Below are 24282 nucleotides of genomic sequence, written 5' to 3' on the forward strand. Positions count from 1 at the left end.
GGTCACAAGTGTACACCAGGCCATCCACTGGAGTCCTGAGAGGCCAAGAACAGTAAGTACTGTCTTACAAGTGTACAGATGAGGCTCCAAAATATAGGACATGCTCAGGGGCACAGGGCAGCAAAGACCATAGTACCTCCTGGGTAAAAGCAGGTCAGGACAGTGTAAAATACCAAAAGCCAAACCAAAGAGGGACTGTGCCCTGTTTTCCCTAGTAATTACAAACAAAAACGTGTTCTATGATGTGGGAAATTAATTAAGTGAAGCTGCCACCTCCTCAAACCACAAGTGTTTGGTTTTTGTCAACACTAAAAGGAGTAAACTATCCTAAAAGCATAAGCATACAGACTTTTAGACAGTTAATTTCAACTCTCTGTTAAAAATTTAAAATAGCAAAACATCAGCAAGTAGACAAATATGACTAATATTTTCCGTTTTCAGCCTCAGACCGCAAAATGCCAGTGTTTAGAATGAATCAGTCTGGGTAGGATGTGGCCGTGATCATAGGAAGCCACACCTAGCAACCAGAAATTTATTATGACTCCGGCCAGTTTATGTGAATAATGAGAACACAGTCAAGGTCGAAAGAAAGAAACCAAGTTTACAATAAAAACATATTTATGGAGTTGTTTTAAGCCCTTGGATTTAGGTAGATTAGCGTTAGTAATTTACAAACCTATTCTTACCCATTCTTTTTATTATGTGCATATGGTGGTCAAAGAAAATAAACACCAGTGAGAGTAAACATATCAAAGGCCAACATTTGCAAACTCTGTCAATTTCTTTTAAATAATGGAAAACATGAAAAACCCCCACTTTCAATAATATACTTAGCCACTTCGTCACTCTATAAATTCAAACTCATTTCTCCATAATACAGGCATTATCTCTCCTGTCATTATACTGCTTCTTAACCAGGGGCCAATTTTGTCCCCATACAGCTTATCTGACAATGTTTGTAGACATTTCTGATTGTTAGAAGTGGGTGGGGATGCTACTGGCATCTACTGGGTAGAGGCAAGGGATACTGTTAACTACCCTACAGGCCAGTCCCCAACAGCACAGAATGACCCATTCCCAATGTCAGTAGTGCTGCGGTGGAGAATCCCTGCCACATCCAGAGGTAGACAGTTTTCTTTCCAGGAGGGGAACAAGATTCAAGAGGTTTGAGGGAAGACCATCTACTGCTTTACTTGTTTTGTGTGTGTGTGTGTGTTTTCAGCACAGCATACACTTGCAAGCTGGTCAGCTAGAATGGACTCTGCAGTTTCTAACTTGGGACAGAATATTCTGGAATGTGAAGTCACTGAACTGTTTGCAGACATTAATATGTAACTTCCAGAAACTTAAGGTTCACAGAAAGTTTGCAGTCAGTGGAATTAACCCTAGTGAAAAGACAAATGCTAATACGAAACAGTAAAGAATAGGTTCCAAAACATTTGGATCTGGGCCATCTCCCTTGTGCAGTTTCTGTAGCATACCATCTTAACATTCTCAAATTGGCCAAGTAAGAATTTTCCATGTTTATTTTAATGGATCAATAGAAGCCCACACTGCAACATCAATGATACCATAGCTACAAATGCTTGACTCCTGTGATTATTATGAAACCAGCAAGCCTTCTTGCTCTTTAAGCAAGAGGAGTACTCACAGGTTCGGTTCCGGGATTTGTATGTGCAGGTGTAGAGGCTGCAGGGCCTCACTGGCAGGAGCCCAGGTAACTGGAACCTTCTCTTCAACAGTTTGCATGGAGCCACTTGAAGAATGACCCTCAGGCTATTCATCACCACCATCTTTAGCTTGAAACCTCGATCAGTTCCCAAATAATTTGCAGAAACCTAATAACACGGAGGGAAGAGGACAGAAGAGAAAAAAAGCTATAAACAACAGAGATTGAAGATCCTGTGGAAACGTCCAAGAAGGACAACATTCATACTGGCAGTACACACCCTAATGTGGGGGGAGGGCAAATGAGTCAACAGTCTGTTCACTCTTGTTGCTCAAATTCATAGGTCCTCTCCGTGGAAGGCAGGGTCAGGACAACTGACTCATGGGCTTTGCATTTCCCCTAAGGTTGTCAAATATTAGAGATCCAGAGAAAAGATTCCTATTACTCACATGAATGAAAATACTATTTACAGGACAGTTCCTTAAAATTAAAAAGAAAATGTATTCCTTGCAATCCCAATTATCCATCATGGTCATTTAAAAAATTATTTTTACAAATTTATTTGAAAGGCAGAGAGAATGAAGAGAGAGACATATAGACAAAGACAGAGAGAGATCTATCTGCTGGTTTATTCCTCAAATGCCCACATCAGCCAGAGATGGGCCTTGGCATTCAATTCAGGTGTCCCATGGTGGGTGGCAGTGGTCCAACTACTTGAGCTATTATCACTTGCTGCCTCCCAGGGTGCCAATAGCAGGAAGCAGGAATTGGGAGAAGAACTGGGACTTGAGCTTAGGCACCCCAGTAGGGGGGTGTGGGCATTCCAAGTAGCATCCTAACTGCTACACCAAACACCTGCTCCCAGCATGGTTTTTAAAGGTAAGAAGGATGTAAAGATGAAAGCTTACTCCAGGAAGCCTGAAAAAAACAAAAACAAAATAATCATTTGCATCTGGATTGCTAAGAAAAATCCCAGATACATCCTGCCAAAATAGCCATGGGCAATTTTGAAATCTCAGTTAAAATACAGTCTGTGGCACAGGAGTCCCAGGTACTCCATTTCCCATCCAGCTCTCTACTCATGTGCCTGGGAAAGCAGCAGAAGGTGGCCCAAGTGCTTGGGCTCCTGCACCCACATGGGAGACCCAGAAGAAGCTCCTGGCTCCTAGCTTTGGATCATCCCAGCTCTGGCCGTTGCTGACCTCTGAGGAGTGGACTAGCAGATGGAAGACCTCTCTCTCTCTCTCTCTCTCTCTCTCTCTCTCTCTCTCTCTCGAATAAATAAATAAATCTTTAAAAAAAATACAATCTGTGGGGCCAGCACTGTGGCATAGCAGGTAAAGCCGCCACCTGCAGTGCCAGTATCCCATATGGGCACCAGTTTGAGACCGGGCTGCTCCACTTCCGAACCAGCTCTCTGCTATGGCCTGAGAAAGCAGTAGAAGATGGCCCAGGTCCCTGGGCCCCTGTGCCCATGTGGGAGGCACGGAAGAAGCTCCTGGCTTCAGATCAGCGGTTGCAGCCATCTGGGCAGTGAACCAGCAGATGAAAGACCTCTCTCTCTCTCTCTCTCTCTCTCTCTCTCTCCTTCTCTCTCTGTGTAACTCTTTCAAATAAATAAATAAATCTTTAAAAAAATACAATCTGTGACTCATTCAGTTTTTGCTGTAACCTGATGGTCCTCAAACATGGGAAAAATAGACAAGGTTAATTTTGAACTCTCCCTCTCTAGCTCTCATAAGTTCATAGTGAGAATGTCAGAAGGCAATGCTTTCCAGCATATCCACTATTGGTGTTCTGAAAGCACAGCCATAATAACTTTGAACACTAATACTAACTTTGACCACATTTCCTAACAATTCCTATCCTGGTACCAACTGACAAACAAGTTCTGAAATTAATATATATATATATATATATATATATATATATATATATATATTTCTTGATTACACATTCATTCCACTGTAGACTTTGAAGCATTTAGTGTGATTACTTGAGATGCTGTTTGGGACACCGTTTGAGCAACCATGACTATGGTGTGGCTGCTAGACTGGGTCCCATGGCACTACTGAGCTCACAGTCTCAAGTCCATTTGTGCACCTGCCTGCCCCCAGCCATGCGGGTTTTAGATCTTCCACTTCTGCCACTGCCTCTAGCCTGTGCGGATGCTCTTCCTTCCCTGGTTCATTCCTACCCAGCCCTCAGGGATTAACTCCAGTGTCACTGCTCAAAGTTTGCTCTGACCATGCATTCACCAGGTCAAGCCAGCACCCTCTTCATGGGTATGGTGTTTTTCTTGGGTGAATTAAGGACTGATTGGAGTGTGCTTTATGACTCTATCCCTGTTAGCTTCTAAGTCCCACGGTGGGAGGGACTGCATCTGTTTCAGTCTTAGCTGCGTGTCTTAGGAACACGATGGGTGTTGAAGGAATACTTCTTGAATGTCCTGAGTGGCTTCCCTGGTGATAGAGAAGATATTGATGCTAATTTCAAGAATCAGGACCTGTGATGTGGCTGCCAGCATGATCTGGCCTAGTATTAAGGGCTTTTTGTCTTTTTAGATGCAACCATCACCCATTTGTAGTGATTTTTTTATACATTTGAAACATTTTCTTTTCTTTCTTACTTTCTTTTTTCTTTCTTTTTTTTTTTTTTTTGACAGGCAGAGTGGACAGTGAGAGAGAAAGGTCTTCCTTTGCCATTGGTTCACCCTCCAATGGCCGCCGCAGCTGGCGCACCGTGCTGATCCGAAGGCAGGAGCCAGGTGCTTCTCCTGGTCTCCCATGTGGGTGCAGGGCCCAAGCACTTGGGCCATCCTCTACTGCCTTCCCGGGCCACAGCAGAGAGCTGGTCTGGGAGAGGGGCAACCAGGACAGAATCCCACGCCCCAACCAGAACTAGAACCTGGGGTGCCAGCGCCGCAGGCGGAGGATTAGCCTAGTGAGCCACGGCACCAGCCAAAACATTTTCAATAGTTGTCCTTTAAGAGGAGTGTCTCACATGCCTACCTTATAACATCTGAAGGACCCACAAAGTCCTGCCTGATCTAAAGGAGGAACTTACTTGACGATGACCCTAACTTAGTTTCACAGGAGAGAATTTTGCCAGTAAGCATTTTCAACACTTAGAGATTTTTCCTTTGTTCTAGGTGCTGTATTGAGTGCTGTGATGCAAAGATGACCAAGGTCATAGAAAGAAATGAGGGGCCAGCGCTGTGGCATAGCGGGTAAAGACACCACCTGCAGTGTTAGCATCCCATATGGGTGCCAGTTCGTATCCCAGGTGCTCCACTTCCAATCCAGCTCTCTGCTATGGCCTGGGAAAGCAGTGGAAGATGGCCCAAGTCCTTAGGCCCCTGCACCCGTGTGGGAGATCCGGTAAGAAGCTCCTGGCTCCTGGCTTCGGATTGGCTCAGCTCCAGCCGTTGTGGCCAATTGAGGAGTGAACCAGCGAATGGAAGACACCTCTCTCTCTCTCACTCTCTCTCTCTCTCTCTCTCATTCTGCCTCTCTTTCTCTCTCTGTGGAACTCTGACTTTCAAATAAATAAATAAATTTTTTTTAAAAAAAGAAATGAAGTCCTGGTGTATGCCATACCATAGAGGAATCATGAAAACATGGTGGTAAGTGTAAGAAGCCACATACAGAGGTCATGTATGAATTTCTGGTATCATGACCACTACTGACTAAACAAGAAAAGAGAGAATAGGCTATCATCATCTATTTTTGTTGAATGGAAGAAATTAGAGTGAGGGGCTGCTTCCCAGCTGTTCCACTTCCCATCCAGTTCCCAGCTAATGGCCTGGGAAAGCAGCAGAAAGTGGTCCAAGTGCTTGGGCCCCTGCACCCATGTGGGAGACCTGGAGGAAGCTTCAGCCTGGCCCAGCCTTAGATGTTGTGGCCATCTGGGGAGTGGACCAGGGGATAAAAGATTGCTCTGTTTCTGTCTCTGTCTCTGTCTCTCTGTAACTCTGACTTTCAAATAAATAAGCAAATCTTTAAAAAAAAAAAAAAGAAGAAGAAGAAGTTGTGGTGAAAAAATCTGCTTTTAAAAGAAATGGAGGGGCCGGCACCGTGGCTCACTTGGTTAATCCTCTGCTTGCGTCGCCGGCGTCCCATATGGGCACCGGATTCTGTCCCGGTTGCCCCTCTTCCAGTCCAGCTCTCTGCTGTGGCCTGGGAGTGCAGTGGAGGATGGCCTAAATGCTTGGGCCCCGCACCCGCATGGGAGACCAGGAAGAGGCACCTGGCTCCTGGCTTCGGATCAGCACAGCGCTGGCCGTAGCAGCCATTTGGAGAGTGAACCAGCGGAAGGATGACCTTTCTCTCTGTCTCTCTCTCTCACTGTCTATAACTCTACCTGTCAAAAAAAATGGACAGATTGATATATTTACCTCAATGGGACATTACGCATGTGATGTATCAAAACATCACATGGTACCCCATAACTATGTACAATTTCTATGTGTCTGTTAAAAAGTTGTCAATATATATATTTATTTATTAAAGGAAATGGCTTTGTTTCCACCCTTCTATCTCAAAGGGAATCTATGCTTAAATGCTAAGATAAATGGAAGATACTTGGATTTATGAACTCATATGAAATGCAGATTTTCTGTTGAGTCTCCAGTGTTTTGAATATTGTAAAATCTTGCTCAGCATGGATGACTATCAGAAAGTAATCAAAATCCACCTACAGGTTACAACTGACAAATTGGGGGTTATTATAAAGTAAAATGTACTGCTTTGGAAAACAATCAAATACTTTAAATACTCAGAATAGAGAAATTAGGCCAGAAAGTAGAGGTGTGGCTGCTTGAGGTTGAGGTAAAGGGGAAACAGGAGTGACTACTTAGTGTGTGGGGGGGGGGTTTCTTTTTGGGGTGATGAAAATGCTTTGGAACTAAATAGAGGTGGAGGTTGCACAATATATGCCACTGAATCATACACTAAAAAGATTAATTTTATTTTATGGGAATTTTACCTCATCAATGTTTATATTAAAAAAGAAAAAGATGACCACGTACCAGTTCACAGCATGGTACCCATGCTGCCCCAGACTCTGCCTTCTGCTATCAAAAGAACAGCTTTCAGCAGTTTGCTCTTGACTGGGGGTGGATGGATGGGGGAGACAAAGGCACAAAAAGAGAAAACGAGGGGGCACTATAGACATATTTCACTTGCACACTTGATGTTTATTTCTTCAAAGAAACTTTCCAGTAATAGTATGCGACACAAAAAAACAATCATGACCACCAGCAATGCAGGGCAAGGAGCCAAACTGATTTTCTCCTCCCCTCTTCACACACATGCATACTATGAATTAGCTGGAAACTAGCTCTTCTCTGTACTGCTGTCCTTGACCTTGCTCCATCTAAGCCAGAGGGGACAAGGCTACACCTAATTTAAAGGAGAGATAATCACACCTGACAAGCAGTGTCCAAGGAAAACAAGAAGCAGAGCTACTTCCTGTCACTATGGTTCACCGAAGGCTCCAGGCAGAACTCTTTAACTGGCTATCAATAAGCCATCAGCCTAGACAAGCATTGTGCGAGACTTTGGGCCTGGTTCACTTTGTGTGGGCATCATGTTATTAATGTAGACACTGAACTCTTGGAGAGGCCAGGATATGTGGCCACCACCTGTAAGAGGACTGGTAGGAAGTTCATCATTCCCATGGAGGTGCCCCATGAAGGGGCACAGGTGTCAAGATACACCTTACTTAAGGTATGCAAAAGTCTGATGCAGGATTTCAAACATAGACAGGTAGTAAACTTTCAAGAGATTATCTTGACAGTGAGCCAAATAATAGCACCTTGTTTTCCAGTACTCTCTTAACTGAATTAATTGATCAGCCTTACAAAACAATAGACCATCAGCCACCATGATTCAAAATCTGATTCTGCTTTCTTTTTCTTAGCTTTTTATTATAGAAAACTTCTAACTTCTAAAAATACAGTTGGCTCTCACATTCATGGTTCCAAAATCCATGAAGTCAATCGATAATGGATCAAAAATATTCAGGGGGAAAAAATCACATCTATAATGAATAGGAATAGCCCTTTTTCTTGTCATTATTCTCTAAATAATATAGTTATCACAACCATTTACATAGCTAATGTACGTTATTACAAGTAATCGTGAGATGATTTAACCTAAATGGAAGGATATTTATAGGTTATATACTAACACTACAGCATTTTATGTAAGAGACTTAAGCATCCACAGATTTTGGTACCCTAAGGGGGTCCTGGAATCAATCCCTTCCTATACCAAGGGACAAGTGTATAGTGATAGTATTATAATAAAACCACCTATGCATGTAATATTCCATTTCAACAATTATCTGTTCATGGCTAATCATGTTTATTCATAGGCAACCCCCATTTTCCTTCCCCAGGTTATTTTGAAGCAATTCTCAGATATAAATATCAATTTATCCATGTCTGTAATTTTCATAGGAAAATAACCTCTTAGTTCATAGTTTCTTCTCTATAAAAATCTGTATGAAATATCTGTATGAAACAGCCTCAGGGGCCGGCGCTGTGGCACAGGTTAATCCTCTGCATGGGGCACCAGCATCCCATATGGGCGCCGGTTCTAGTCCCGGCTGCTCCTTTTCCGATCCAGTTCTCCGCTATAGCCTGGGAAAGCAGTAGAAGACGGCCCAAGTCCTTGGGCCCCCGCACCCACATGGGAGACCAGGAAGAGGCAGCTGGCTCCTGGCTTTGGATTGGCCCAGCTCTGGCCTTTGCAGCCATTTGGGGAGTGAACCAGTGAATGGAAGAACTTTCCCTCTGTCTCTCCCTCTCACTGTCTGTAACTCTGCCTTTCAAATAAATAAATAAAATCTAAAAAAAGAGAAATAGCTTCAGTGATAGTTTATTATAGAATATGAAAATCAACCATTTTTTAAAATTACAAAATAGCAAATAAGCTCAGTCACCTGATAGTCTTTCTCAGTGCCAACCTAATCCTTAATGTAAACACTGTTACTCACTTCTTTCGTGTTATTTCTACCTTCATCTTGGATGAGAACTCAGATGAGGAGCTTTATGTTTTTGCTAGCTTGGAAGACTACATGCAGTATAAAACTGCATAATTTATAACTGCAGTTCAGCAGAATAAAAGGCTTATATGAACTGAAATGTTTAAAAGTAGAGCTTAATGTACACTCTTAAATTTCTACAAGAATCTAGAAGCAGAGGAGGAGGATAAATAATTGTTCAGCAACATTCTACAGGAAGTTGACTGTTTCTGTGACTTCAAATGGTGTAAGCTATGAGGAGGCTCTCTGAAAAAACCGTTGTGTCATATACATGCAAGTGATTATTACTCCAATTGAATTTGTAGAAATGTTCCATGAAATAAATGCAACACTAAAATAATATAAAAACTGCCAAGAGATATGGGGAAATCTTGCCTTAACTTTGTGTTCTCATTCCATTGCTTTCCATTCCTGAATCAAAGCAATAAAACACTAACATGCTCTTTCCCACTCCTAAAAGTTTGTAATTAACAAGGCCAAGCTATTTAAACAGATACTTTCCTTTTTCTATTAACTTTTTAAAAATTGTGAAAAAAAATTTAAAAATTTAAAAAACTGTGGTAAAAGAAACATAGTATTTATCACTTCAACTAATTATATGTGTGTCAATTCAGTAATATTGAACACACTCAAAGTATTGTGTAACCATTATCATCATCTTATACCCAAAACCTTTTTCATCATCCTCACCACAAACGCTGGACTCATTACATTGTAACTCTTTCCCCAACCCCCAGCCCCCCAGCCCCTGCTAACCTCCATTCCACTTTATGTCTCTATATTTACCTATGTTACTACTTCACATAAGTGAAATCATATGGTATTTGTCCTTCTGTGGCTGGCTTATTTTACTTAGCAAAAGAAAACAGATATTTCTTAATTAAAGCTGGAGGGAATGATGACAGCCTCTGTGTGGTGCAACAAGAACCCAGGGCTAGAGGCTCTAAGTTTCAAGAAGGAATGGCATTTGAACCATGTGTCATAGGAAAGGGACAATTTCGACAGGAAGTGCCAAGGTAGAGGGATGGAACAGGGAAACTTCAGAGATGATGAGAACGTTGGGAGTGTGTGTGTGTGTGTGGGGGGGGGGTGATTAGGTATCATGATCAGAGAGGTCAATTGGGGGTTGAAATAGAAGTTTAGGCCGGCGCCTCAGCTCACTTGGCTAATCCTCTGCTTGCGGCGCCAGCACCCCGGGTTCTAGTCCCGGTTGGGGCACCAGATTCTGTCCTGGTTGCTCCTCTTCCAGTCCAGCTCTCTGCTGTGGCCCGGGAGGGCAGTGGAGGATGGCCCAAGTGCTTGGGCCCTGCACCCACATGGGAGACCAGGAGGAAGCACCTGGCTCCTGGCTTCGGATCAGTGCAGCACGCCAGCCGTAGCAGCCATTTGGGGGGTGAACCAACGGAAGGAAGACCTTTCTCTCTGTCTCTCTCTCTCTCTCACTGTCTAACTCTGCCTGTCAAAAAATAAAAATAAAAAATAAAATAGACAGAAGTTCAGACTTATTCCATAAAAGTCCAGTGACAGGGGATATCTGCAAACAGTGTTAAAGGAGTCCTTTAGTAATTTAGTAATTTAGTAATGGGGGGATGATAATGCCAGCTACAATGCACACTCACAAAAAGGCCGTGCTATGAGCTATTTCTGCCTTGGAAGGGAAGTTTGTGATAACACAAGGCCTCAGGCATGCCTGCCAGCCACAAGAGTTTACAAACAGGAGGCTGTGGGGGGTGTTAGCATGGCACGCAAAGAAGGCTAGGTAAATGACCCTTGGCCTTGCTCCCCAGACAGCCATCAAGAAAAAGCACCAGTGAGGATGAGCTGGCCTGGCAGGGCTGTGGTCATAGATGGGGTCACCTGTGACACCTAGCCCAAAAGAAGCATTTCCCTGCACAACTCCAGACTAACTCTCTAGGACTAAGGGGACATTTGGTCACTGCCCTTTACAAAGCCCACCAGCAGTAGACCACTACCTGTCCCCCAGAATGCTGCTGATGTCACTACAGGGAACCTTGACTCTGCAGACTTCTTTTTGTATCTTTTAGACAAAACAAACAAAAGCCACCAAACCTACTTTTGCAGCAAAGTCATAAAGATTTGCCATTGTTCTAAATCTGCTACTAATATTTGTCAAGCAGGTGTTCAGGTGACGCAGTGGGAAGTGGGGCTGCATGGGAATTTGCAACTAATTTGGGGAATATGAGTTTCTAAGAGAATGGAAGGCTCTAAGAAATTATCCCACGTGCATAGAAGGAAGTACTGCCAGGTGCTGATGATGCTGACCTTAGAGCAGAGGACAGATAGGAGTAGGCAAAGAGTGGATCCAGTCAGGGGCCAGCGCTGTGGCGCAGTAAGTTAATCCTCCGCCTCCAGTGCCAGCGTCCCATTTGGGCACCGGTTCGAGTCCCAGCTGCTCCACTTCCGATCCAGCTCTTTGCTCTCTGCTATGGCCTGGGAAAGTAGTGGAAGATGGCCCAAGTGCTTGGGCCCCTGCACCCGTGTGGGTAGACCCAGAAGAAGCTCCTGGCTTTGGATTGGCACTGTAGCAGCCATTTGGGGAGTGAACCAGTGGATGGAAGAATTCTCTATCTTTAACTTTACCTCTCTAATAAATAAAATCTTAAAAACAAAAGAGAGAGAGAGTAGACCCTGGCAAGTCAAGCAGGAGGGGATTTCTTCACCTTCAGTCAGTCCAAAACTTTTGTTCATTTTCTCATCTTAAATGAAATGTCAGGTACTGCTCCAGGCTCCTTGGGGAAACTAAACAAAGAGCCCATCACGTGGAGCTTCTGTTCTAGTGGGAGGATGCACAGAATAATCAACAAGTGTAACAGACAAGTGAGTTGTAGTCACAAGTAGACTATGTTCTGGGAAAAGCAGAGGAAGGGAAGGTAACTTTGGAGTTCCACTGAGAAGGGGCCTTATATTTTTAAATAAATTGTTCAGAGAAGGCTTCATTGAGAAGGTGAAATTTGAACAAAGTGTTACCCAAGAAGTTAGAAATTAGCCTATGTGTGTGAGGGAGGCCTAAGGAAAACAAAGTATTCATGGACTCTTAGAAGCTCAACATGGAACCAGCCCAGTACTTTTTATTATTATTATTGTTTGACAGGTAAAGTTATAGACAGTGAGAGAGAGAGAGCGAGAGAGAGAGAGATCTTCCTTTCGTTGGTTCACTCCCCAAATGGCCGCTGCGGCCGGTGCTGCACCGATCTGAAGCCAGGAGCCAGGTGCTTCCTCCTGGTCTCCCATGTGGGTACAGGGCCCAAGCACTTGGGCCACCCTCCACTGCCCTTCCGGGCCACAGCAGAGAGCTGGACTGGAAGAGGAGCAGCCGGGACTAGAACTCGGTGCCCATATGGGATGCCAGTGCCGCAGGTGGAGGATTAACTAAGTGAGCCATGGCGCCGGCCCCAGTACTTTTTTTTTTTTTAAAGATTTATCTTATTTTATTTGAAAGGTAGAGAGAGAGAGAGAGGGAGAGAGGGAGGTCCTCCATCTGCTGGTTCGCTCCCCATATGGCCACAACGGCCAGGGCTGGGCCAGACTGAAGCCACAAGCCAGGAGCCTCTTTCAGGTCTCCCACGTGCGCACAGGGACTCAAAGATTTGGGCCATCCTCCACTGCTTTCCCAGGTGCATTTGCAGGGAGCTGGATCAGAAGTGGAGCAGCCTGGTCTTGAACCAAAGCCCATATGGGATGCTGGGCATCGCAGGCAGCAGCTTAACCCATTACACCACAACTCCAACCCCACAGTATTTTACGATACAAAGTCCTGCCCATACCCCGATAACTTTACAGGTGGTCTCAGCCTTCACCCCAAGGAAAGCTTCCCAGGAGAATCCTCTCTGCTCAGCACCAAATTGGTTACCTGGCCTGATAGCATTGGGGAATAAAACCACAGCCTTCCTCCAAGGAAGGCACCCTAGGGGAATCTCCTCTGCCCGACAACTGAGTACTAAAACCTTGGGAGGAATTTTACCTAATTCACAGTCAGCAAATCGTCTGTCCTGGAGAAGGAGGACAGAAATGAGAAACATTGGGAAGAACTGGACCCCATTCCTTTAAAAGCCCCAGTGTGAATACAGACTGTGTGCTCAGCTCTCAGCTTTTTCCTAAGCTGCCTGCCTGGCCTTTCAGGTGTATTCTCTCCATTTAGCCATCTCATCTGGCTCTCCCCAGTCTGAATGACTGGGCACTCACTTTCTGATTCTGTCTGGTGAGGTGTGCATCCGTTCTGATGGATGCCCTACTCCATTAAACCATGCTACCTTGCTTACCACTACTTTCTGTCTCACATCTGAATTATTTCTTGCACGAAGACAGGAACCTATCCCACTCATCTCCACTAACAAAAGGATTGAAGGAAGTAGGGAATTAGTTATTTGGCTATCTAGGGGAAAGATATTCTAGGCAGGGGGACTACCTTGCAAAGACTCTAAAGTAGGAGCATATCTAGCACATTCAACAGATAGGAAAGAGCCCAATATAGCAGGAATGGAGTAAACCAGGAGGAAGGTAGGGGGAAATGAGGTCCAGAGGTAATGGATGCCAGATCACACAGACTTCCAGGCCATTGTAAGAGTTCTAAGTTAGAGTTTCTCGGCCTGGGCACTGTAGACACTTTTGATCACATGATTCTTGGTTGTGGGAGGCTGTCCTGAGCATTGGCAACACCTATGTTGGCTAGTATCCACTAGATGCCAGTAGTACTCTATACCAGTGTGGTGACAACAAAGGAATATCTCCAGATATTGCCAGATGTCTTCTGGTTGCCACAGGTAAAGTGACACTGCTGTAACTGAAACAGGGATACAATAGAAATTTTTGACAAAGGAGTAATAATCTCATTTGCATTTTTAAAAGATTATTCTGTGTGGTCTCATTACAAATCGCCTTGGGAAAGTGGAGGAAAGGGATGGGAAAGACACGGGAAGACCATTTAAGACATTCCAAAGACCTATACTAGGGATGCCACAGTAGAGATAGAAGTAGTTGGGCTTTGGCTATATCCTTTGGATACAGCCTGTAAAATGTGAAAGAAAGGGTTAAAGAGCAGTGAAGATTCTTGGCCTAAGCAACTAGAAGGACAGTGTTGCCATGAACTGAGATTAGGAAGACAGTGGGTAGAACAGGTTGTGGGTGAGACTACTGGGCATGCAGAGTTTGAAATGAAATTTCAATAACTCAAACTGACAGAAAACAAAGCACTCCCTGAGGCAGTGACAGTAGAGATAGACAAAGTACTTTATGTTCAAGAGATAATTATTTTGATTTTAAAAATAAAACAAAAAAGAAACTGGAGTGAAGTAGGAGGAGGCCTTGTGATTTTCTGGCTGGAGTGATGCTGGCAGTAGAATGAGGATGAATCCCTGAACGGTGAAGACATAGCCTGGCATGAGAAACAGGGAAGGGAGAGACAGCAGTCTTCCCACTGATCATATTGGATTGGAGGTGCTAATGGGGCAGCTGAGAGGAGAGGCCCAAGTGAGAGTTGACAACGCAGCACTCAGTCACAAAGTTAGAGATAGAAGGAAAATCTCCTCCCCCTAGGCGTGATAGGTGTGTGGAGGAAGACTGACAAAAAGAGGCAATTAAGGATAGAAACAGACTGAGAAGAAACAGTGAAAGGCAATCAAGGAAGAAACAAATAAATTGGAACTCAAATTAGCTAATGATAGACTATAACACCCGTAACAACACTCCAGGCTTTTTGGCATTTAAAAAAATGAGTTTTGCAGCTGCATTTTAATTATTTTCATTTTATTTGAAAAGGAGAGAGAGAGAGAGAGAGAGAGAGAGAGAGAGAGAATCTTCTATCTGCTGGTTCACTCCCTAAATGCCTGCAACAGTGAGGGCTGGTCCAGGATGAAGCCAGAAGCCTTGAAATCCATGGGGTCTCCCACACGGGCGGCAGGGACCCAAGTACTTGAGTCATGACCTGCCGCCTCCTAGGGTGCACAATAGCAGGAAGCTGGGTCTGAAGTGGCAGCAGAACTTGTACCCAGGCACTCTGATATGGAATGCAAGCTTCCCAAGTGGCATCTTAACCATTGTGCCAAATGCCAGCCCCACATAGGACGTGTTTTATGTTCAGGCCTAAGGCCAACTCCATCTGTTAATTAAAAGCAATGATTTATTGAGAGCTGGTTATTTAAACTTACTTGACTCACTCAACTCGTAATACCCAAGCTTATGAAAACACAAATAACATTTAACTGTCAAACATAGTATGTAATGATGAATTACTACTGTACATTACTGTATTTCATGAAAAAAATCTGTATGTACTTGTTTTCCCATAAAGATGTATCATGGCTCAATGGGGAGATACACTTGCTATTCTATATTCTTTTTGAATCACTAATTATTCATGTGCGTCCTTGGATTTTACTAACTTTTCCCTTATCTGCTGTGTCACGGACTTAGAAATGTATCAGAAAAGATTCTGAAAGCCCTTAAGGAATCATTCCTAAGGGGCAAGCATTGGGACACAGCACATTAAGCAGCCCCTTGGAATGCCTGCATCCCATATCGGAGTGCATGGGATCAAGTCCCACCTCCACGTTCTATTCCAGCTTCCTGTTAATGCATGCTCTGGGAAGCCACAGATGATGGTTCAAATAGTTGGGTTCCTGACACTCATGTAGGAGACCTGGATGGAGTTCTTGGATCTTGGATTTAGTCTGGCACAGTCCCGTACACTCACTCTCACTCACTCTCTCTCTCTCTCCCTCCCCCCTCTACCCTTGAAACAAAAATAAACTAAAAAAGAATCATTCACAAATTATGTGTTCTTTAAATGATAAGTAGTTCGATTGCTGCCTGATCAAGCCATTTATATTGATACAAAACAGCAAAAAAGTACTCTGACCAAAGGTTACAATTGTATTGAAAAAAATTCCTTTATTGTCAAGAGATCGATGCTTCCTTCTCCCACCTTCTGATTCAAAAGGAAGCAAGCTTTTCACAATTCCCCAAAATCTAAATTAGACATTATATTACTATATCTTGGATGAAAAAGTTTAGTTTCCTCCTCTACCCCACTTCTTCCCTGGGAGCATGATCCCCATCTGAAGTAGCCAAATGTTTCAAAACACATGTCTAATAATTGCTTTGTGTGGTGCAACAAATTTTACAGTGCTGCCAATGTGATGAAATGCATTTTCTCCTTTCCATTACATTTCTTTCTTTTTTTTTTTAAGATTTATTCATTTATCTGAAAGGCAGAGTTACACAGAGAGAGGGAGAGGCAGAGAGAAAGAGAGAGAGAGAGAGAGAGAGGTCCTTCATCCGCTGATCTGAAGCCAGGAGCCAGGAGCTTCTTCAGGGTCTCCCATGCAGGCCCAGGGGCCCAAGCACTTGGGCCATCTTCTACTGCTTTCCTAGGCCATAGCAGAGAGCTAGATGGGAAGTGGAGCAGCCAGGTCTTGAACCAGAGCCCATATGGAATGCCAGTGCTTCAGGCCAGGGTGTTAACCCACTGAGCCACAGCACCGGCCCCCATTAGATTTCAAAAATATTTATGTTCACTCATTCATTTGCAATTCACTAAACCTTTATTGCATTCCAACTTTGAACAGTGGCAGCCTTTTGCCTGGCTCCAGGAAGACCAGAGCAGGTGTGTACAGGCACAGAGAACGGTGCCCTTGCTGCTTCTGGTTTTTCAGTGAATTTTGCCCAAGGTATCACTTTAAAAAATCTTAGTAAAGGAATAAAGTCATAGAAAGTTGAAAAGTTTTCCATTTCCAACAGATCTAAGAACAGTGGCCACTCTAAGGGTTGTCCAGGGACCAGCTGAGGGGGTGGGTGTGAGACAGCTTTTCTCACCAGAGAAATAGGGTAACTTCTCCATATTCCAGGCAAGCTTTTAAACAGCAGAGTGCACATGGCCAGATAATTTGTAAAGGAAGGAGAAGCAGAAAACAATTTGGTTTTCAGAGGCTGAGAACAAGTTCCAGCCAAACGAAGGTGTACACATTAACTCCATATATTCATCAAAGTTTCCCAACGAAAATATACGGGAGGAGAGGAATGACACTCATTAACGAGTCGCCAGCAGCCCTGGGCAGAAGCATTTAACGATGAACGCCACAAAGAATGCCAGCCACCAAAAGTGTGTGGGTTTCGGAGGTTCCTGTCCTCCAGCCCTAGGGCGGGGCACAAAACAGAAAGGCCAGAAGGCAGTGCAGAGTGCAGAGGGCTCAGAAGTTTCCAAATGGCATCGCTGTGAAAGTTCTCCCCTGGTCTGGGGGTGGCTGAGTATCTGCGCACAGACCTGGCATGGAATAGGGGCGGGCATAAGCAAGAAATACAATGCAGGTGGCAGTGAGTCCCAGCTGACTGTGCTCTGGTTTCTGGAACTACAACCTCTGACTCGAGTCCTTACCCCGTTTCCAGCTATCGCACAGTATGCTGGACTTTCTGGAGTTACCGACACTCAAGATCCCTTCCAAGGAACTGCCCTGCCGGCCACCACAAATTTTCTGGGCCAGCTGTTATCGCATCAAGTGAAAAGAACCCTAAAGGAGGTGCGACCAACTGGTGATTCCCCACAATGGAGAAATAGTGCTGCGGCGGGGCGATGCCCCGTTAGGACCTACCGGTCCTTCGGGACGTCCCGCAGGAACCCAAACCATACTTACAGGACCAACAGCTGTCTCAACTCCAGGACCTAGCGCGGCGGAACAGAGGGTCAGGGCTCTGATTTGGCCCGCCGCCACGGCCGCCCTCTCTCCACTAGGCCGCAGGTTCTTACCTGAGCGTTTCTCCAGAATACGAAACTCGCGGCTCCCTCGCCTCGCAGGACCCGCTGCTCAATAGCCGGGCCACCAAAGCCACGCCCCCTCACGGCCTACAGACCGGGCCACGCCCTTTCCCTGGAGGCCACGCCTCCTCCCGACCGATCAGCGCTCCGGTACTTTCCCACGAACTGCCTTGGTCACGCCCCACCAGATCGCGGTGGTCTCCGCCCTCCGCTCTGGCCACACCCTTCATCTGACCACACCCGCTTCTCTGTCCTAGCCGAGGTCTGAGCCCCACCCGCGTTCGGCAGACCACACGGGACCACGCCTGTAAGCGCTTCCCTGGCCCCACCCCTTCCCCGCCCTCCGCGGGACCGACCCGCCTACATACCCCCTTTCGCCGCTGGCCGTGTTTGCAGGCTGAAATCAGGCTGCGGGCCGAAGAGTCTCAAAGTGACTTCCCTCAGGTTTCTCCCATCGGCAAATATCATGACTTGGTGTTCCTGGAACAGACGACTTAAGCCGGGAAAAAAAACACCGGATGTGTCCTTCCCGGCTAGTTTTGGTGTCCAATTTCCTTCTGAGTTTCTTTGATGCTGTTTTCACATCCTCTGAACTCAAACTGAATTTGTGTACCTTCTAGCCAGTTTTCCTATTCTCTAGGCCACAACCGTGACACCGTGTTCAATCCGGCCTCTCCATCGACCTTGGACGCTGGGCAGATGCGTGGAGTCAGCAGGACGCCCCCACTTCCCAAAGTCTCCTCACAGTGACCCTCCCTGAGCCCCAGGGCCTGTGGAGACGGCCCTCGACTGAGACAGAAATTCTGGTCTCAGCCCTGAGCTTTGAGATCGCCTTGCTTTTCTGCCTGCCCCACTTACAACTCTTACCGCAAGAAAACTTACAAGAAAAACAGCAAAGAGATCAAAACCAGTTTCTTCCTCTGTATTTAAATCCAACTACAGCCGTCAGTACATACTCCCTGACTAAAAAGACAAGCCTCAAAGAGCTTACAGTCTAACGCTGGGATTGGGTGCCGCAAGAACTGAGAAGTATAGCGACGGTGTGGCAAGGAGCTGATAAAAGCAGGACTTGGTAATCACAGATCTTCTTGATCCCATTGCTAGGAATATTTTGCGATAGCACACAAAAGAAGGCATCTTAATAGTATTTAGTACATGTCTCTATGAAGTAAATTCTCAGTAAATGTTCACTGAATATCTACCCTTTCCATGTATATAGAAATATATAATTTCTCCTTTGTAGCAGTAAGATTTGCTACTTATATTCCTTCATATGCTCACGGTAATGATTTTCTGATCACACATTAGCTCTTTTTTCTTCTCTTTCTATCCTCCATTTCACTTCTGGTTTGAAGAAGCTGAGATTATTCCAATATGTTGCACAGAGAAAACCCAGAGAAATGAGTAAGCTTTAACAGAACACTTTTCTTAAGCTTACCCTGCCCCATTTGTAAAATGTTTCAACTGTTAGTCATTTTTAGCCTGAACAATGAACTCACAGAAATTAGTTCAGATTAGAGCTCAGTTTTATAAAGTAGTTCTACCTGATCTTCTTCCACACATAATTTGAGCCACGTTATGGAAATATAGACATTACTAGATAAAAGAAACAGTTGAAGGAACTAGGGAAAGGGGAATTTAATGAAAAGAGAGTAATGCAGTCAATGATAGGAATATTCAAGTATGTATTCTATTGGATCCAGAACAGTTGTCAAAGGCAGGCCAGAAATTTGACCCTAAGGTATTGAATAGCCACAGAAAGGAGGAAATAGCCATCATTTTAGGATTTCCAGTATTCATAAGATAAAAATAAACCAAGTATTTGTTTTTAATAGAAGCACAGTTTTCTTGAATTTTAGTCCTGAGAGAAATCCATTTTCCTCATAGAGTAGTATGTAGTGAGCTAAGTGGGAACTAGGCATCATAAGTAGCTATGCCCAGATCCCCTCAATGGAAACTGTTTGCACTGTCATAAGGCATGGTGCATCAAATCAATAGCCATCAAAACTTTTCTGTTCACTTGATTACACTGTCCTACAATGGTCTTGCTAAGGTCAGGGTAATATTTGGATCCTCTTTCTCTGTGACATATAAGTTTCAACTCACATATTAACTAGAAACTATTTGTAGTAGCTGCCTGAATGAAGTTATGTGGATTGACCAACACTATGGTGGGTGCAGGATGGTTAACTATCTGCGTGAAGAAACACCTCATCCCACTGCCTTGCAGAATAGAAGTTTCGAGTGCAGGACTTTCATGCAGTCACTCCAAATGAACAGTGCCAACTGGAGTGTTTTTGAAAAATACCACAGAGTGGAGGGTTCAAGATCTCTTTCTCACTCTGTGCCACCCATACTGGTTTTCCCTTTTTCAGTCCTGTCTCAGAGATCTTCCTTTACCATTCCCATTGTTTCTATCCCTAGTTGCCCACATCTTTGCATGGCTGAGTTTTTCTCATCAAACCTCTATTACTTAAAAGAAACTGTCAGTAGCAGCTCCATCTCCATGACCTGCTTAATTTTCTTTAGAGTGTTTCTCACAGTTTGAAATTATTTATCTTTTAGTGTAGATTCTTTGCTGATTAGATGTTTGCTAGAAGGTAAATTTCCCAAGAGGAGACACTTTGATCAGTTTGTCCAACTTTCTATTTCTAGCACTTATCACAGTATCTGGCACATCAGTACATACTCCATAAATATTATTCGGTGCATGATGTTGTTCAAGATATGTTGACTGGGGCCAGCACTGCGGCTTAGTAGGTTAAGCCTCCACCTGCAGCACCAGCATCCCATATGGGCACTGGTTCTAGTCCTCTTCTGATCCAGCTCCCTGCAATGGCCTGGAAAAGCAGTGGAAGATGGCCCAAGTGCTTGGGCCCCTTCACCTGCGTGGGAGACCAGGAAGAAGCTTCTGGCTCCTGACTTCAGATCAGCCCAGCTCTGGCCATTGAGGTCATTTGGGGAGTGATCCAGGGGATGGAAGACCTCTCTCTGTCTCTCCCTCTCTCTGTCTATAACTCTGCCTCATAAATAAATAAATAAATCTTTTTTAAAAAGATTTATTGATTGCTTTATTCTTCAGTGCTTGCTCATTTGTATATCAGGAACTAGACTATAAGTGATAGAAGTCAATTCTTCACCAGTGCCAGTCCATGAGCTTCTAGTTACTGGCCCAAATTGAGATAAGAAGTTCAAACTAGAACATAAGTCTGATGTCATTAAACACAGTGTTTACTTAGGATGACTTGAAAATTTATTAGAGAGACAGAGACACACAGAGAGCTTACACCTGCTGGTTCACTCTCCAAATGCTTGCAACGGCAAGGGTTGGATCAGGTCAAAACAGGGAGCCAGATTTTTTTTTTTTTTTTTGCCAGGCAGAGTTAGACAGTGAGAGAGAGAGAGACAGAGAAAAAGGTCCTCCTTCCATTAGTTCACCCTCCAAATGGCTGCCACAGCCAGCAGTGGCCATCCTCCACTGCCCTCCCGGGCCACAGCAGAGAGCTGAACTAGAAGAGGAGCAACTGGGACAGAATCTGGCGCCCCAACTGGGACTAGAACTTGGGATGCTGGCACCGCAGGTGGAAGATTAGCCAAGTGAGCCGCGGTGCTGGTCAACAGAGAGCCAGGAATTTGATCCAGGTAGGATGACTTTTTTTTTCTTCTTCATGACAAGGTTTTCTTTTTCTTCTTTTTTTAGGGATACACACACACACACATACATATTTGAGAGAAAGAGAGAGAGAGAGAGAGAGAGAGAGAGAGAGAGAGAGAGAGAGAGATGGCTGGGCTGCAGGGCCACCAGGACCAGGAGGAGTTGATGGTTGCAGCTGCCTCCTCCCATCTCTCTGGCTGTGGTCTCTAGCCTTACCTGTCTCCAGGCCCCTTCCTCTAGGCCCTGTGCCTTGTGAGCCTAGCAGGACTGTTTCCCATGGCTCCCTTTCCCAGTTTTTGATGGCTCTCTTCTCCTCTCCATCCATATTCCTCGGTGGCGAAGCCCGGCAGATTTTCCCCTTTTAGCTTTTCCCAGCCTACTCTCCCTTCCCCATAGAGGCATCTCTCTCTCCTTCCTGGCTTGTGACAACCAGCATCTTAGCATTGTCTCTCTCACACCCAGGCACTGGCCTGCTCCTACAGGCAAATCTGAACATCACCTCCTCCATTAACCAACATGGCCATTACATTTTCTGTGTTCCTTTGACACTTTTTATAGATTTTTTAAATCAAAAATACTATTGTTCTGATTTGTGAGTTTCACACATTATACTTCTCAAGGACACCCACCCCCTGACTGAAATTGTGCTCAATGAGCATTTAAGATCAAGTTCAGTTAAATTATGTAAAGACCTGAGTTAGTGTCAGAATCACATCAGATACCTAATAAGGTGTAATGTCTGTCTATTGGCCTTGGAGTGAAACTTAAACTAGTATACTCTTTTGTTTTAAAAGATTTATTTATTTATTTGAAAGGCAGAGTTACAAAGAAGCAGACACGGAAACAGAGAGAAAGGTCTTCCATACACTGGTTCACTCCCCAGATGACTGCAATGGCTGGAGCTAGACCAATCTGAAGCCGGGAGCCAGGAGCTTCTTCCAGGTCTCTGACATGGGTGCAGGAGCCCAGGGACGTGGGTCATCTTCTGCTTTCCTGGGCCATAGCAGATCGGAAGTGGAGCAGCGGGATTTGAACCGGCATACATATGGGATGCTGGCGCTGTAGACTGGGACTTTAACCTACTGTACCACAGCACCGGCCTCAACTGGTAGACTCTTAAGAATACCATGGGGGCCGGCGCTGTGGCATAGTGAGTAAAGCTGCCGCCTGCAGTGCTGGCATCCCATATGGGCGCCGGTTCAAGACCCGGTTGCTCCACTTCCCATCCAGCTCTCTGCTACGGCCTGGGAAAGCAGTAGAAGATGGTCTAAGTGTTTGGGGCCCTTGCACCCACGTGGGAGACCCAGAAGAAGCTCCTGGCTCCTGGTTTTGAATTGGCGCAGCTCGGGCTGTTGTGGCCATCTGGGGAGTGAACCAGTGGATGGAAGACCGCTCTCTCTCTCTCTCTCTCTCTCTGCCTCTCCTTCTCTCTCTGTGTAACTCTTTCAAATAAATAAATGAATCTTTAAAAAAAAAATGATGAAAAAGGCAAGCTTCATTGTGACCATTTACATAAGGAGAGGCCTCTCTGTGTTGACTGTACTTTCTATCTCTGCTCTGCTCCTGTTCCCATCACATGTATCAAAGTAGGTATTGCATTATGAATAGCTTCCTGTCTCTACCAAACACATCAAAATTGAACCAGCTGGAAAGATGAGGGGATGCAGCCCAAGACTAATCTATATTTCAGTTCCAAGAGAATCACTTGAGAAAAGAAGGCCAGAATCTGTCCCTTTGGGTTCTGGCAGGAACATGTTACATGAGGTGGAGTTAACAGGACTCTGCTATTTGAGGGTTACTCTGCCCTGTGCAGGTTACGTTACACATATCTTTAGCCTGGATTGCTCTGCCTTGATAGATTCCATACCCACTGGAAATTTCACTTTCACTTGTCTGCCTTTGAATACTTCCTCAATTTCCTTTTTAAACTTTGAATATGTTATGCAATTTATTAGTAAGATTATTGCAGTTAGCTCTTATTGAATGCCTACTGTGTGCCTGGAACTATATGAGTACATAGCATACAGACCTCATTCGACACTCACAAAATCTTATGAGATATATCAAAGCCACAATGACATGTCATCTCACTCCAGTTAGAATGGTGACTCAAAAATATAAAAAAATAACAAATTCTGGCAGTGATGTGCAGAAAAGGAAACTATTACACATTGTTGGTGGAAATGTAAATTAGGGTAGCCATCAGTGAGGACAGTATGGAGATTCCTGAGAAACCTAAAAATAGATCTACCCTATGATCTAACTATCCCACTTCTGACTATATGTGTATTATCCAAAGGAAATGCAATCAGCCTATCAAAGAGATACCCATACTCCCAGGTTCATTGCAGCACTTTTCTCAATAGCCAAGATATGGAACCAGCCTAGGTGTCAATGGATGGGTGAATGACAAAGAAAATGTGAGATACAAATGCACACACACACACAGAGTGGAGTATTATTCAGCTATAAAAAAGAATGAAATCCTGACATTTGTAGCAAAATTGATGGAACTGGAAGTCATTATGTTCAGTGACATAAGCAAAGCACAGAAAAATACTACATGTTATCCCTCATATGTGCAAGTTTTAAAAAGTCAATCTGAACTCAGAATAGTGATTATTAGAGGTTGGGAAGGATGGGGGAAAGAATATGGAGGGAGATTTCTGCCAAAACACAGTTAGATAGAACTAGTACATTCTAGTGTTCTACAGCACAATGTGGTGACTACAGTTCACAACAATGTACTATATACCATATAAAGAACTGGAAGAAGGGCAGGTGCTTGGCACAGTAGTTAAGAGTCTGGTTGAGATGCCCACATTCCATATCAGAGTGCCTGTTCAAGTCCTGACTCTCGTTCCAATCCCAGCTTTCTATTAATGTATATCCTGGGAGGCAGCAGGTGATGGCTTAAATAGTTGGATCCCTGCCCAACTACTTTAGACCTGGAGTTAATTCCTGCCTTGCAGGTATTTGGGGAGCAAACCAGTTGATGGGAGCTCTCTGTCTCTGTCTCTCTCCTCTATCTCTTTCTCTGCCTTTCAAATGAATAAAATAAATAAATAAAATTTTTAGAAAAAAAACTGGAAGGGAGAACCTGGTAGGCTTCAAACACAAAGAATAAATACAGAAATGGAA

General features: G+C 44.4%; 1 protein-coding gene across 4 annotated transcripts in view; it reads right to left on the reverse strand.

The window, feature by feature from the left end:
* CA5B (carbonic anhydrase 5B) overlaps positions 1 to 24282 on the reverse strand; it is a 108552-nt gene that overhangs the window by 31040 nt on the left and 53230 nt on the right. For 3 of the 4 annotated variants that reach the window (XM_062183398.1, XM_062183399.1, XM_062183401.1), the window contains one exon: positions 1652 to 1838. In XM_062183398.1, the coding sequence (XP_062039382.1) occupies positions 1652 to 1838 (187 nt within the window). Of the gene's footprint in view, positions 1 to 1651; positions 1839 to 17477; positions 17583 to 24282 lie in introns of those variants that run through there. The other variant, XM_062183400.1, reaches the window with a different exon arrangement.

The sequence above is a fragment of the Lepus europaeus genome, chromosome X (assembly GCF_033115175.1).
Source record: "Lepus europaeus isolate LE1 chromosome X, mLepTim1.pri, whole genome shotgun sequence".
Lineage (NCBI taxonomy): Eukaryota > Metazoa > Chordata > Mammalia > Lagomorpha > Leporidae > Lepus > Lepus europaeus.